General features: G+C 39.5%; 1 protein-coding gene across 4 annotated transcripts in view; it reads left to right on the forward strand.

Moving 5' to 3' along the window:
- SVEP1 (sushi, von Willebrand factor type A, EGF and pentraxin domain containing 1) overlaps positions 1-15,300 on the forward strand; it is a 195,020-nt gene that overhangs the window by 145,032 nt on the left and 34,688 nt on the right. For all 4 annotated transcript variants that reach the window (XR_004819523.1, XM_035723592.1, XM_035723593.1 and 1 more), the window contains 2 exons: positions 8,639-9,311; positions 10,897-13,688. Coding sequence is in view for 3 of the 4 variants with exons in the window: in XM_035723592.1 (XP_035579485.1) it covers positions 8,639-9,311; positions 10,897-13,688 (3,465 nt within the window). In the remaining variant the exon portion in view is untranslated. The remainder of the gene's footprint in view (positions 1-8,638; positions 9,312-10,896; positions 13,689-15,300) is intronic.

Raw genomic sequence — 15,300 nt, forward strand, 5'->3', positions numbered from 1 at the left:
AAAATGCATTCTTTAAATTCATTTATTCATAATATTTGTATTTAGTGGCAATCTTCCATTACTTTACAGAAGAGTGTTGCTATGATTTTTCATTAGGGAAGAGTAGTTGGTGGGGATTTTCTTGAAGATAAGGGGTCAGAAACCTAACAAAGTGCTGCCAAATTACTATACACAATTTTTGTGTCCTTAAGAGGCTTTGAAGAAGAAGGAAGGTTCTGGAGGCAGATGCTTCTACCTCAAAGTAGCTGGGCCCATGAAATAAAGGGAGCATTTTATAGATGGTACAATGGATCCTAATAAATCAGGGATGTCTCAGGTGTTTGTGAACTTCCACCAATGAAATACGCTAGCAGCATCAAGGGACCCATGAAAATAATGAGGCATGGTTCAAAGTGTGCAGAGGATGTAAATTGTGCTATAAAAATATAAAACATCAGGAGTCTCTATAAATGGAACTTAGAGCACATTCTACACAGGAACAGTAGAATCTGGGCACTCAGACCTGGAAAATGGTTTTTTTAATAATAAAATTATGTCTTTAGCATATTGTCTTTATATAACTTCCTATATCCTCCTAGACAGAAGCCATCTAAAAACTTACTAAGTTTGAATTCTAATAGGAAGAGCAGAGCTTATCCATAACAATGAATTGCAGCAGACCCTAATTAGAGACTGCACATAGTTGTCAGGGACGTCTGTGAGTATTTCAAGACGACTTCTGTCCATAGCAGGATAAATGGCCCTAGGTAGGGTGGATGCATACGTCTCTGCTGATGCTCTACCATTTTCTCCCTGATCTTTCTGCTTTCTATAGATTTCATGAATCTGGCCAGTGAGGGGGATGAACTCCAACCTCTCTATCATAGCAGATTCCTTATAAAACTAAAAGGGACCTTAGGAGTAATGTTTGCTAACTAATGACTTAAGAACCTTTGCTGAAAGGTGGGTCAAATAATTTGTACTAGGTGACACTGCAGTGCAGTTTCCACAGGACATCTGCAAATTATGAGCTGCCTCATTTTAAAAAAGAAAAAGGGAAGGCAACAGCAATGTCATGGAAAAGGGTAAGTGTTGGAATCTTGTAAATCAAATTCAGTTTTTTAACTCAGCTGCTTGCAACTGTGTGACTCCAGACAGGTCTCTTAGCCTGTGGAACCACCATTCACTCATCTGTAAAATGAAAAAATTAATATGTCTAAACAGGATTAAATTAGGTGCCTAATTATTTTGGTCCCCTTATCCTTCATTAGTATCAAAATGACAGACGACTCAGGTGTTAGACATTCCTTTAAAATTCTGTCATCTTTCTCTTCAGTGAGAAAGCGAGAATCAAGTTAAGAATGACTCACATGTAATTATTCTAATACTACATACTGTAATATTTTGTTCTCCTTCATTGAGAGAGCACTTGAGAATAATTTACGATTTTTGCAAATCATCAATCTGTCACCCTCTGTGGGAAAATATCTGTTAAGTGCATAAAGAAAGACTGAGAGTTATTAAGCAAAATTGATTCATACTGGTTGAATAGCAGAGCCATATGCAGAACACAGCTCGAAATGCTAACACTTGGTTGGGTAAGGGTTTAGGAAGCCCTGGAGACTAAAATTACAATCATTGCTTTAAATTTCACTGAATACAAGTAAGTGCATGAGTTATGTGCGGGCTACATATGGTTCATTAGTGCTTTTGTTTCAAAGACTAGTGATAAAATCAACTAAAACCATCTATAGACAGATGATATTTTAAATTTAAACCGAGTCATTTTTATTTTTAAAGAAATGTGCAACAAGTTTTAGAGGTCCTTAAATAGCAAAAATTTTAAATCCACTTCCCTTTCTAAACAAGCATTACTATTAATATCAAGATGTATTTCTATATCCTAAATGAAGGTCATTTGATCAGTAAGCTCAGTATTCGAGCAGTAAATATTTTCTTTTCTTTCCAAGTTTTTATTTAAATTCCAGTTAGTTAACATACAGCGTGAATTTAGTTTCAGGTGTAGAATTTAATGATTTAACACTTACATACAACACCTGGTGCTCATCACAAGTGCACTCCTTAATCCCCATCACGTATTTAACCCATCCCCCCCACCCACCTCCCCCCTGGTAACCATCGGTTTGTTCTCTACAGTTAAGGGTCTGTTTCTTGGTTTTCCTCTCTTTTTTTCTCTCCCCCATGTTCATTTGTTTTGTTTCTTAAATTCCACATATGAGTGAAGTCATATGGTATTTGTCTTTCTCTGACTTATTTCGCTTAGCATAGTACTCTAGCTCCATCCATGTCATTGCAAATTGCAAGAATTCATTCTTTTTATGGCTGAGTAATACTCCACTGTATATGTATACACCACATCTTCTTTATCCATTCACCAGTTGGTGGACCTTTGGGCTCTTTCAATAATTTGGCTGTTGTTGGGTAAATACACAGTGGTACAATTGCTGGATCATAGGGTAGTTCTATTTTTAACTTTTTGAGGAACCTCCATACTATATTCCAGAGTGACTGCACCAGTTTGCCTTTCCACCAATAGTGCAAGAGGGTTCCTTACTCTCCACATACTCGCCAATACTTGTTGTTTCTTGTGTTTTTTATTTTAGCTATTCTGACAGGTGTGAGGTGATATCTCTTGTAGTTTTGATTTGTATTACCCTGATGATGAGTGATGTTGAACATCTTTTCGTATTTCTGTTGGCCGTCTGTATGTCTTCTTTGGAAAGATGTCTATTCATGTCTTCTGCCCATTTTTTTGCTGGATTATTTTTTTGGGGTGTTGAGTTACATAAATTCTTTATATATTTTGGATACTAACCCTTTATCAGATATGTCATTTGCAAATATCTTCTCCCAGTCCATAGGTTGCCTTTTAGTTTTACTGATGTTTCCTTCACTATGCAGAAGCTTTTTTACTTTGATGTAGTCCCAATAGTTTATTTTTGCTTTTGTTTCTCTTGCCCTAAGGGACCTACCTAGAAAAATGTTGCGATGGCTGATGTCAAAAAGACTACTGTCTATGTTTTCTTCTAGGTATTTTGTGGTTTCAGGTCTCACATTTAGGTCTTTAATCCATTTTGAATGTATTTTTGTGTATGGTTTAAGAAGTGGTCCAGTTTCATTCTTTTGCATGTTGCTCTCCAGTTTTCCCAACACCCTTTGTTGAAGAGACTGTCTTTTTTCCATTGTGTATTCTTTCCTGCTTTATGAAAGATTAACTGACCGTATAATTGTGGGTTTATTTCTGGATTTCTATTCTGTTCCACTGATGTATGTGTCTATTTTTGTGCCAGTAACATACTGTTTTCATGACTACAGCTTTGTAATATAACTTGAAGTCTGGAATTGTGATGCCTCCAGCTTTGCTTTTCTATTTCAAGTTTACTTTGGCTGCTTGGGGTCTTTTGTGGTTCCATAAAAATTTTAGGATTGTTCTAGCTCTGTGAAGAATGCTGGTGGTATTTTGATAGAGATTGCATTAAATCTATAGATTGCTTTGGGTAATATGGACATTTTAATAATATTTGTTCATCTAATCCATGAGTTTTTCCATTTCTTTGTATCCTCTTCTATTTCTTTAGTAAGTGTTCTATAGTTTTCAGAGTATAGATCTTTTATCTCTTTGGTTAGGTTTATTCCTAGGTAGCTTATGGTTTTTGGTGCATTTGTAAATGGGATTGATTTCTTGATTTCTCTTTCCGCTGTTTCATTAATGGTGTATAGAAACACAGCAGATTTCTGTACATTGATTTTGTATCCTGCAACTTTACTGAATTCGTGTATCAGTTCTAGCAATTTTTTTGGTGGAGTCTTTTGTGTTTTCTATATAGAGTATCATGTCATCTGCGAATAGTGCAAGTCTGACTTCTTCCTTACCAATTTGGATACCTTTTATTTCTTTATGTTGTTTGATTGCTGTGGCTAGGACTTCCAGTACTATGTTAAATAATAGTGGTAAGAGTGGACATCCCTGTCTTGTTCCGGACTGTAGAGGAAAAGCTCTCCTTTTTTTCTCATTAAGGATGATATTAGCTGTGGGGTCTTTCATATGTGGACGTTATTATGTGAGGTATGTTCCCTCTAACCTTACTTTGTTAAGGGTTTTTATCATGAGTGGATGTTGCACTTTGTCAAATGCTTTTTCTGTTATCTATTGAAAGGTTCTTATCCTTTCTTTTATAAAAGTACTGTATCACATTGATTGACTTGTGAATATTGAACCACCCTTGCAGCCCAGGAATAAATCCCACTTGATTGTGGCGAATGACTCTTTTAATGTACTGTTGGATTCAATTTGCTAGGATTTTATTGAAAATTTTTGCATCCATGTTCATCAGGGATATTGGCCTGTAGTTCTCTTTTCTCGTGGAGTTTTTATCTGGTTTTGGTATCAAGGTAATGCTGGATTCATAGAATGAATTTGGAAGTTTTCCTTCCTTTCCTATTTTTTGGAATAGAGAAGAATAGGTATTAACTCGTCTTTAAATGTCTGGTAGAGTTCATCTGTGAAGACATCTGGTCTTGGACTTTTGTTTGTTGGGAGTTTTTGGATTATTGATTCAACTTCTTGGCTGATTGTCTGTTCAAGTTTTCTATTTCTTCCTGTTTCAGTTTTGGTAATTTATATGTTTCTAGGAATTTACCGTTTCTTCCAGGTTGTCTAATTTATTGGCATATAATTTTTCATAGTATTCTCTTATAATTGTTTGTATTTCTGTGGTGTTGGTTGTTATTTCTCTTCTCTTATTTGTGATTTTATTTATTTGAGTTCTTTGTCATTTTCATTTCTTTTTGATAAGTCTGGCTAGGGGTTTATCAACTTTATTGATTTTTTTCAAAGAACCAGCTCATGGTTTCGTTGATCTGTTCTATTGTCTTTTTTAGTTTCTATATCATTTAGTTCTGCTCTATTCTTTATTATTCCCTTCCTTCTACGGGTTTTAGGTTTTTGTTGTTGTTGTTCTTTTTCCAGATCCTTTAGGTGTAAGATTAGATTGTTTATTTGAGATTTTTCTTGCTTCTTCAGGTACACCTGTACTTGCTACAAACTTCCTTCTTAGGACCACCACTTTTGCTGCATCCAACAGTTTTGAACTGATGTGTTTTCATTTTCATTTGTTTCCCTGTATTCTTTTTATTATGTTAGTCACCATACAGTACATCATTAGTTTTTGATGTAGTGATCCATGATTCATTGTTTGTGTATAACACCCAGTGCTCCATGCAGTACATGCCCTCCTTAAGACCCATCACCGGGCTAACCCACCCCCCCGCTCCCCTCCCCTCTAAAACCCTCAGTTTGTTTCTCACAGTCCATAGTCTCTCATGGTTCGTCTCCCCCTCCGATTCCCCCCTTCATTTTTTCCCTTCCTTCTCCTAATGTCCTCCCTGCTATTCCTTATGTTCCACAAATAAGCGAAACCATATGATCATTGACTTTCTCTGCTTGACTTATTTCATTTAGCATAATCTCCTCCAGTTCCATACATCTTGATGCAAAAGTTGGGTATTCGTCCTTTCTGATGTCTGAGTAATGTTCCATCGTATATATGGACCACATCTTTATCCATTTGTCTGTTGAAGGGCATCTCGGCTCTTCCCTGTATTTTTTATTTCTTCTTTTAGTTCCTGGTTGACCCATTCATTGTTTAGTAGCCTGTTATTTAACTTCCATGTATTTGTGGTTTTTCTAGATTTTTTTCTTGTGATTGACATCTAGTTTCATAGCGTTGTGGTCAGAAAAGATGCATGGTATGACTTTAGTCTTTTTGAATTTGTTGAGGCTTGTTTCATGGCTTAATATGTGATCTGTTCTGGAGAATGTTCCATGAACACTTGAAAAGAATGTGTATTTTGCAGATGGAATGTTCTGTTAAAACCATTTGTCCCAGGGTGCCATCCAAAGCCATTGTTTCCTTGTTGATTTTCTATTTAGAATTTCTGTCCATTGATGTAAGTGGAGCATTAAAGCCCCAACTATTATTGTATTGTTATCAGTTAGCTCCTTTATGTTTGTCATTAACTGTTTATGTATTTAGGTGTTCCCATGTTGGGGGCATAAATGTTTACAATTGTTATATCTTCTTACTGGATAGTCCCCTTTATAATGATATAGTGCCCTTAATCTCTTGTTACAGTCTTTGGTTCAAAATATAGTTTGTCTGATACAGTATAGCTACTCTTTCTTTTGATGTCCATTTGCATGATAAATGATAAATATTTCTCCATCTCCTCACTTTCAACTTGCAGGTGTCTTTAGGTCTAAAATGAGTCTCTTATAGGCAGCATAGAGATGGGTCTTGTTTTCTTATCTATTCTGACACTCTGTGTCTTTTGATTGGAGCGTTTAATCCATTTACATTCAGAGTAATTATTGATAGATTTGTATTTAGTGCCATTTTATTACTTGTTTTGTCATTGTTTCTGGAGATTTTCTCTGTTCCTTTTTGTCTTTGTCACTTTTGGTCTTTCCTTTCCACTCAAAGAGTCCCCTTTAATACTTCTTGCATGGGTGGTTTAGTGGTCATGAACTCCTTTAGTTTTTGTTTGTCTTGGAAACTCTATCTTTCCTTCTATTCTGAATGATAGTCTTGCTGTCATTGGGTAGAGTATTCTTGGCTATAGATTTTTCTCATGTAGCACATTGAATATGATGCCACTCTCTTCTGGCTTGCCAACTTTCTGTTGAGAGATCTGCAGATAGCCTTATGGGTCTTTCCTTTTAATTTAGGGACTTCTTTTGTCTTGCTGCTTTAGGATTTTTTCTTTATCAGATATTTTGCAAATTTGATTACAGTATATCTTGACGTTGGCCTACTTTTGTTGATTTTGATGGGAGTTCTCTATGCCTCCTGGATCTGGATGTCTGTTTCCTTCTCCAGGTTAGGGAAGTTTTTGGCTATTATTTCCTCAAATAAATTTTCTGCCCTCTTTTCTTTCTCTTCTTCTTCTGGGACTCCTATGACATGAATGTAATTACATTTGATGGAGTCCCTGAGTTCTCTAAGTCTATTCTCATGATCCATAATTCTTTCTCTCTTTTGTTCTACTTCCTTATTTTCCATAATTTTATCTTCTATTTCACTAATTTGTACCTCTGCTTCTTCCAGCCTGTGTTCATTACATCCAGTCTGTTTCCAATCTCAGTTATTGCATTTTTCATTTCTGACTGTTTTTTTTTTTTTTAAACTCTTTTATCTCTGTGTTAAGGGCCTCCCTGAAGTCTTCCATTCTTCTCTCTAGCCAGGTAAGTATTCTTATGATTGTTGCTTTAAATTCTCCATCAGGTATATTACTTACATTTGTTTCAATTAGATCTCTGACCATGACCTTATCTTGTTGCTTCATTTGGGATGAATTCCTCCATCTTGGCATTTTGTCTAAGTCTCCGTCTTTTGCTGTGTGTTCAAAAAGCCTGTTATGTGTCCTGCTTTTGAGAGTAACAGCTTTTTGAAGAAGTGGTCACGTAGTTTTCAGGGTTTGGCACTTCAGGGATTACATCTGGTGTGTGCTGTGTGCACTCTGCTGCTGTGTTTTGGCTGCTGTATTCTTCAGGCCAGTTGTCTGCAGAGGTTCTCCTTGTCTGCATTGGGCAGTGCTTGATCCTTGGCCAGAGTGCAGTGAGTTTTAACTACGTGTGCTGCTCTGCTGTGCTTGTTAAATGAGACCTGACACTACTTCCACTAGAACTGAAGCCTCGCAGAACTCTGGCTGGGAGACGTGGTGTGGACAGGGGTTTCTGCTGGTCTTCTGGGGAAGGGGCCCCGCCACGCTGGCCCTGAGACACATTTGTCCAAAAAGGGCAGTCCCAGCAGAGCACAGGGGTTTGGGACCTGGTATAAACAGGTCAGGCAGCCAGTGTCGGTGCTGTACTGTTAACCACAAGTGGCTCTGTGTTTATGCTGAGGCGCAAGGGAAGGAAAAGGCACCCACCAGCTCTTTTGTCCCTGAAGAGGCAACTCTGCAAATGCCACCTCTCACAGATGCTCTCTAAGAAGAGCAAACTGTCTCTGCATGTCACCTGGGCATTCCTCAGATGATGCCATCTGCCCCCCACCCCCACCCCAGAGCTGCTTGCTTGCCTTCCTTCCAGGAGTAGGGCAGTGCCTAGGGTCTCTGTACCAGCCAAGCCTGCCAAGCTTTAAAACTCCAGTTTTCAAGACCCACTGGTTGCAAAAACTCATGAAAATTAACCCCTGTCATTTTCCCAGCAAATGGCTGTGGGGAAGTGTTCTCTGTGTGCATTCCCCTGAACACTCCTTTTTCTCTCACCTTTGTCCGAGACCAGGGCTCCCTCCCCTCCACAGCACCCACGATCCTCTCCCCTATACCATGTCTCTGCACTTACTTGTTGTGGCCCCTTCTCTCCCTCTAGTTGTACAGTTTGTCCATCCTCAGGTTGATTTCTTGGGTATTCAGAGTGATTTGATAATTATCTAGTTGTGTTTGAGGGATGAGATGAGCCTGTAGAGTTCTCCTACTACACCTCCATCTTAATAAATATTATTTTAAAGGATAACAATTAAAAGTAGTCATTGTTGGAAAGAGTAAAAAAAATAAATAAAAACAGAATTACGAAGACACAAACACCTTTCCTCAAATATTATGCTCAGTTATTGTTCCTTTCCTCCCAATCTCATAGCTATACCCTTGCTGGTCCTGACACCATTGAATGCCTGGCCAATGGCAAATGGAATGGAAGTAACCAGCAGTGTCTGGCTGTCTCCTGTGATGAGCCCCCCAACGTGGAACACGCCTCTCCGGAGACTGCCCATCGGTTATTTGGAGACATTGCCTTCTACTATTGCTCAGATGGTTACAGCCTGGCAGACAATTCCCAGCTCTTTTGCAATGCCCAGGGCAAATGGGTTCCCCCAGAGGGTCAGGCCATGCCCCGTTGTATAGCTCATTTCTGTGAAAAACCCCCATCTGTTTCCTATAGCATTTTAGAATCTGTGAGCAAAGCAAAATTTGCAGCAGGGTCAGTTGTGAGCTTTAAATGCACAGAAGGTTTTGTACTGAACACCTCAGCAAAGATTGAATGTTTGAGAGGTGGGCAGTGGAACCCTTCCCCCATGTCCATCCAGTGCATCCCTGTGCGGTGCGGAGAGCCACCAAGCATCATGAATGGCTATGCAAGTGGATCAAACTACAGTTTTGGGGCCATGGTGGCTTACAGCTGCAACAAGGGGTTCTACATCAAAGGGGAGAAGAAGAGTACCTGTGAAGCCACAGGACAGTGGAGTAGCCCCATACCCACATGCCACCCTGTGTCTTGCAATGAACCGCCTAAGGTGGAGAATGGCTTTCTGGAGGTAAGAGACTAATGAGTGAGTGGCCCGTGGCTTTCATCACTGACAGCTAGCCCCCTGTGGCTAACCTGGAATTCAGAAGCAGGACACTGAACAGATTAACTGTGGAAAAACACAAGTGGCTAGACCTATTGGTAGTGAATATTGGAGAGAAGTTGATAGAGATTAGTAATCCTTTTAGTGTATAGCTTTCTACCTTCTGCTAGCATGTAGACATTTGAAGTGCTTTGCAGCAATACCTTAGCCCTAACTATGAAGTTAGAATGGGCCAATTTTAATATAATATTGTTTTCCTTTGTAGAAGAAATTATTCCAAGATGGATGTATATTTTATAGAAATCAAGGTCTAATGGAACCCAGAGAAATCTAGTATCATTTCTAATTTTTAGACAAAAGATGAGGTGAATCATCCATTCACTATCATGCAGTTACTACAGTTCTTTCAGTGGACCTAAAGGTAGTTTCACCAGGACAAAGGGTTCTATCAGATCCACACATATTTTCCTTTCACATTAATATGTGCCTAATCTATTTCCCCAAATCAAGAGCTATTTTAAAGAGACAATATTCTAATTAAACATTATGTAAAAACCCACACATACATAATACCTTTTCTCCTTTATATTCTAAAACAACAGTAAACAAACACCTTCTGTTTAATGCCTTTGCTCCAATGTAGTAGTGTTCCATTGGAAGAGAGTATATATAGATAAGGAGGCTTTCTTCATTTAACAAATATCTCTGGAGCTCCTACTAGGTGCCAGGTAAGCATTGGAGAGCTAGTATTTAACGATACAGATTAGGTCTGTGATGGCATGGCGTTTACATGTGTGTGGGGGTACCCAAGAAATAATAAGTAAACAAAACAAAGAATTATGTCCACTAGAGCAAGAAGTTCACTATAGCATGGAAGCTAGACTTTTTACAATGATAATCTTTTTAACATTTGCATAACTAACTCATCTTTGGTAGTGCCTAAAAATGACCTGTAATCATATTAGTCATTTATTTATTTAACTGTTGAGATCATGAATATTAACTTTTTGTTTAAAAGATAAAATAATTTCCCATCTTTATAGCAGCAATTTTTTAAAAGTATGTTAAGAATGAACACAAAACTTTGTACTATTAGGAATATAACCATGAAAAATATTTTATTTGCTTTTTTGACAACATTAACAAATGTAGGTTGTATGTGTATGTTTCCTTCTCTGTGGTTAAAGCAACAAACGAGAGCATTGCTTTGGTGAGCAAGATGTTTTTGAACTTACTAAGTAATTTATAATTTTTGGTAGTAGTCTACCAAATCATCAATTTAAAAACTATTGATCTTTTACTTATTATAGGCTCAGCCTTTTTGTAGGCATTTCTGCAATAGGGATTACCTAATTTGACCTGTCCTTTTCACTTACTAAAAATAGAATAGACCTAATTAAAAAAAAACATAAATCTTTATTTGCTTATGTCTTAACTGATTTGTTTTAACATAGGCATTTTAGTCTATTTTCTTATTACTATTCAGTGTATTTAGTTAATTATATTATTTGTTATACAAATTATACTTAAGTGTTTTCTCCCTATTATACAGCATACAACTGGCAGGATCTTTGAGAGTGAAGTGAGATACCGGTGTAATCCAGGCTATAAGTCAGTTGGAAGTCCCGTATTTGTCTGTCAAGCCAATCGCCACTGGCACAGTGAATCCCCTCTGTCGTGCATCCCTCTCAACTGTGGAAAACCTCCCCTGATCCAGAATGGCTACGTGAAAGGAGAAAATTTTGAAGTAGGGTCCAAGGTTCAGTTTTTCTGTAATGAGGGTTATGAGCTTATCGGTGATAATTCTTGGACGTGCCAGAAATCTGGCAAATGGAATAAGAAGCCAAACCAGAAGTGTGTGCCTGCCAAGTGCCCAGAGCCTCCCCTCTTGGAAAACCAGCTCGTCCTGAAGGAGTTAGCTACTGAAGTAGGAGTGGTAACATTTTCTTGTAAAGAAGGACATGCCCTTCAGGGGCCCTCTGTCCTGAAATGCTTGCCATCACAGCAATGGAATGATTCTTTTCCTCTTTGTAAGATGGTTCTTTGCCTCCCACCTCCCCTCATTTCCTTTGGTGTCCCCGCTCCTTCTTCGGCTCTTCATTTTGGAAGTACCGTCAAGTATTCTTGCGTGGATGGATTTTTCCTGAGAGGGGATCCTACCACCTCCTGCCAAGCTGATGGTACATGGAGTTTTCCACTGCCAGAATGTGTCCCCGTGGAATGTCCCCACCCTGAGGAAATTCTTGATGGCATCATCGACGTACAAGGTCTTGCCTATCTCAGCACAGCTCTCTATACCTGCAAGCCCGGCTTTGAGCTGGTGGGAAATACTACCATCCTTTGCGGAGAAAATGGCCACTGGCTTGGAGGAAAACCCACCTGTAAACCCATTGAGTGCCCAACGCCCAAGGAGATTTCAAACGGCAAATTCTCTTACACGAACCTACACTATGGGCAGACCATTACATACTCCTGTGACCGAGGCTTCAGGCTGGAAGGTCCCAAAGCCTTGACTTGTTTAGAGACAGGCGAATGGGATATGGATGTTCCATCATGCAGTGCCATCCACTGTAATCCCCCACAACCCATTGAAAATGGTTTTGTAGAAGGTGCAGATTACAGCTACGGGGCCATGATCATCTACAGCTGCTTACCTGGGTTCCAGGTAGCTGGTCATGCCATGCAGACCTGTGAAGAGTCAGGATGGTCAAGCTTCATACCAACATGTGTACCCATAGACTGTGGTCTCCCGCCTCATATTGATTTTGGAGAATGTACTAAGGTGAAAGATGGTCAGGGATATTTTGGAGAAGAAGAAGATATGATGGAAGTTCCATATCTGACTCCTCGCCCTCCTCACCATCTGACAGCAGGGGCTAAAACTGGGGGAAGCACGAAAGGATTTCCTACTACACATTCAGCAAACTTTCTATATGGTGCCGTTGTTTCATACACCTGTAATCCAGGATATGAGCTTTTAGGGAGCCCTGTGCTGATGTGCCAGGAAGATGGCACTTGGAATGGCAGTGCCCCATCCTGCATTTCAATTGAGTGTGACTTGCCCATTGCTCCTGAAAATGGATTTTTGCATTTTACAGAGACAACCATGGGCAATGCTGTACAGTATAGCTGCAAACTTGGACACGTTCTGCTGGGCTCCGACATGAGATTTTGTCTACAGAACAAAGAATGGAGTGGTGTTTCTCCACGGTGTGAGGCCATTTCATGCAAAACACCAAATCCACTTATGAATGGCTCCATCAAAGGAAGCAACTACACATACCTGAGTGTGTTGCACTATGAGTGTAATCCTGGGTATGTGTTGAATGGCCCCGAGAGGAGAACGTGCCAACAAAATAAAAATTGGGATGAGAATGAGCCAGTTTGTGTTCCTGTGGACTGTGGGTCACCTCCAGTCTCAGCCAATGGTCAGGTGAAAGGAAATGAATATACATTCCAAAAAGAGGTTGAGTACACTTGCAATGTCGGGTTCTTACTTGAGGGAGCCAGGAGTCGCGTCTGTCTTGCCGACGGAAGTTGGAATGGAACCACTCCCATCTGTGTGCCCGTCAGATGTGCCACCCCACCGCAGGTGGCAAATGGAGTGATGGATGGCCTGGACTATGGCTTTGGAAAGGAAGTGGTGTTCCACTGTCAGGATGGCTACATGTTGCATGGTGCTCCAAAACTCACCTGTCAGTCTGATGGTAACTGGGATGCAGAGTTTCCTTTCTGTAAACCAGTCAACTGTGGCCCTCCTGAAGATCTTCCCCATGGCTTTTCTAATGGCTTCTCCTTTTATCATGGGGGGCATATACAATATCAGTGCTTTCCTGGCTATAAGCTCCATGGAAGTCCTTCAAGAAGGTGTCTTTCCAACGGTTCCTGGAGTGGCAGCCCGCCTTCCTGCCTGCCTTGTAGGTGTGCCACGCCAGTGATTCAAAATGGAGCTGCCAATGGGACAGATTTTGGCTGCGGAAAGGCAGCCCAGATTCAGTGCTTCAAAGGCTTCAAGCTCCATGGAGTTTCTGAAATCACCTGTGAAGCCAATGGCCAGTGGAGCTCTGGCTTCCCATACTGTGAACACACTTCTTGTGGATCCCCCCCAACAATACCAAATGCATTCATCAGTGCTAGCGGCTCTTGGGAGGAAAATGTGATAACTTACAACTGCAGATCTGGGTTTGTCCTACAAGGCAGTTCAGATCTGGTTTGTACAGAGAAAGGGACATGGAGCCAGCCTTATCCAGTCTGTGAGCCCTTGTCCTGCGGACCCCCACCATCTGTGGCCAATGCAGTGGCCACTGGAGAGGCACACACTTTTGAAAGTAAAGTGAAACTCAGGTAAGGTCATGGCTCTAGCATCTCCAAAGGGTGCAGACAAGATTGTAAAATAAAAAGTGCTAGGTCAAAAAAAATTAAGCTAAGTGGGAAAATACCATCTCTGGACTCCTCTCCAAAAACTGAAGCTTTTATTTATTTTTTATTTTTTTAAAGATTTTATTTATTTATTTGTCAGAGAGAGAGCACGCAAGCAGGGGGAGTGGCAGGCAGAGGGCAAAGCAGGCTCCCCACTGAGCAGGGAGCCTGACGCGGGGCTCGATCCCAGGACTCCAGGATCAGGGCCTGAACCGAAGGCAGACGCTTACCTGACTGGGCCACCCAGGCACCCCAAAACTGAAGCTTTGAATGCTTGACCTTATTCTATTCATAACTGTTTAGAAATCCATTGGCTACAAAAAATAAACTTCTACATTTTCAGATTGAAGTCCCTAATATAATTTTCGTGATTATCATATTCTGTTGACCTTCATGAAACTGTGAGATCCTCTAGCTGGCTTTTGCATCTCTTAAGTCACCAGGCTCTTTTTCCTTTTAAACGTCATGCTGGTATGTTTCTTTATGATATCACTTTATGGTTATATTCATACAAGCAAATATTGGGAAAATAAGGCAAAAGCTGAAGAATTCAGGTCAAAAAGTACATACCTTCATTGATCAGTATATATAGCAAGATATCTTAAGTAGACTTCCAACTTATGCTATTTGAACAAACTAAACTATTTGATGCACAAATAGTGACTTTTTGCTGTAAAGTTATCTATAATTCATTATTAAAAAGAAATAAGAGAATATGGAATAAATTTATAAGTTAAATTTTTATTGGAATAAATGCCCATAAGATATCTCAACCCTCTAAATCAATTTAGATTTTATTCACGTCTCTGAAGGGATTATGGATTATCCTTCACATATTGGCTTCTTAGATTTTAATAATTCAGTTACTCTTCTTAAACATGTCTATGGTGACCATCTTAGCCCTACCTTCATTTTCTCCTAATTTCAGTAGGGAGGAGACCCAAGGGAGTATCATCAATGATAAGAAATGAAGGATAATTGATCATGCACTGAGAAGAAAAATAAAAATTTTCCCTTGCTTTTGAAATACATCTTCAGTTTTCTCTTCAGATGTTGATGTGTGAGATATCTTGAGAAATCACAGTATCACCTGCTTCTCAAGAGCCCCCCCATTTGTTATGCCGTGTCATATATTGATTATGTTTCAGATCTTTACTTGTAGTAAACAGATTACAAGTTTACAAAACCTGTGACTCCTACCTAGCCTGGTGATTTGTGAAATTGAAAAAATATATCCCCCTAATAAATATTAATTAGCTAAATGGTGTAATTTAAAAGGCAGTGTAGTATAGTAGTGAAAGCGTGGGTTCTAGAACCAGACTCCCTAGGCAGGAATGTCATCTCTGTTACTTGCTGGGGAAGTTATTTAGTGTCTCTGATGTCAGTTTCATCATCTGCCAAATGGGAATCAAGATAATAATCATACCTGCTCATAGGGTTGACATGAGAATTAAATGAATTAATATGTGTAGAACACTTAGAACAGTGACTAGAAACTAATAAGTGCTGGGGGTAAACATTTGCTGAATAAATAAAT

The sequence above is a fragment of the Zalophus californianus genome, chromosome 13 (assembly GCF_009762305.2).
Source record: "Zalophus californianus isolate mZalCal1 chromosome 13, mZalCal1.pri.v2, whole genome shotgun sequence".
NCBI classification, from domain to species: domain Eukaryota; kingdom Metazoa; phylum Chordata; class Mammalia; order Carnivora; family Otariidae; genus Zalophus; species Zalophus californianus.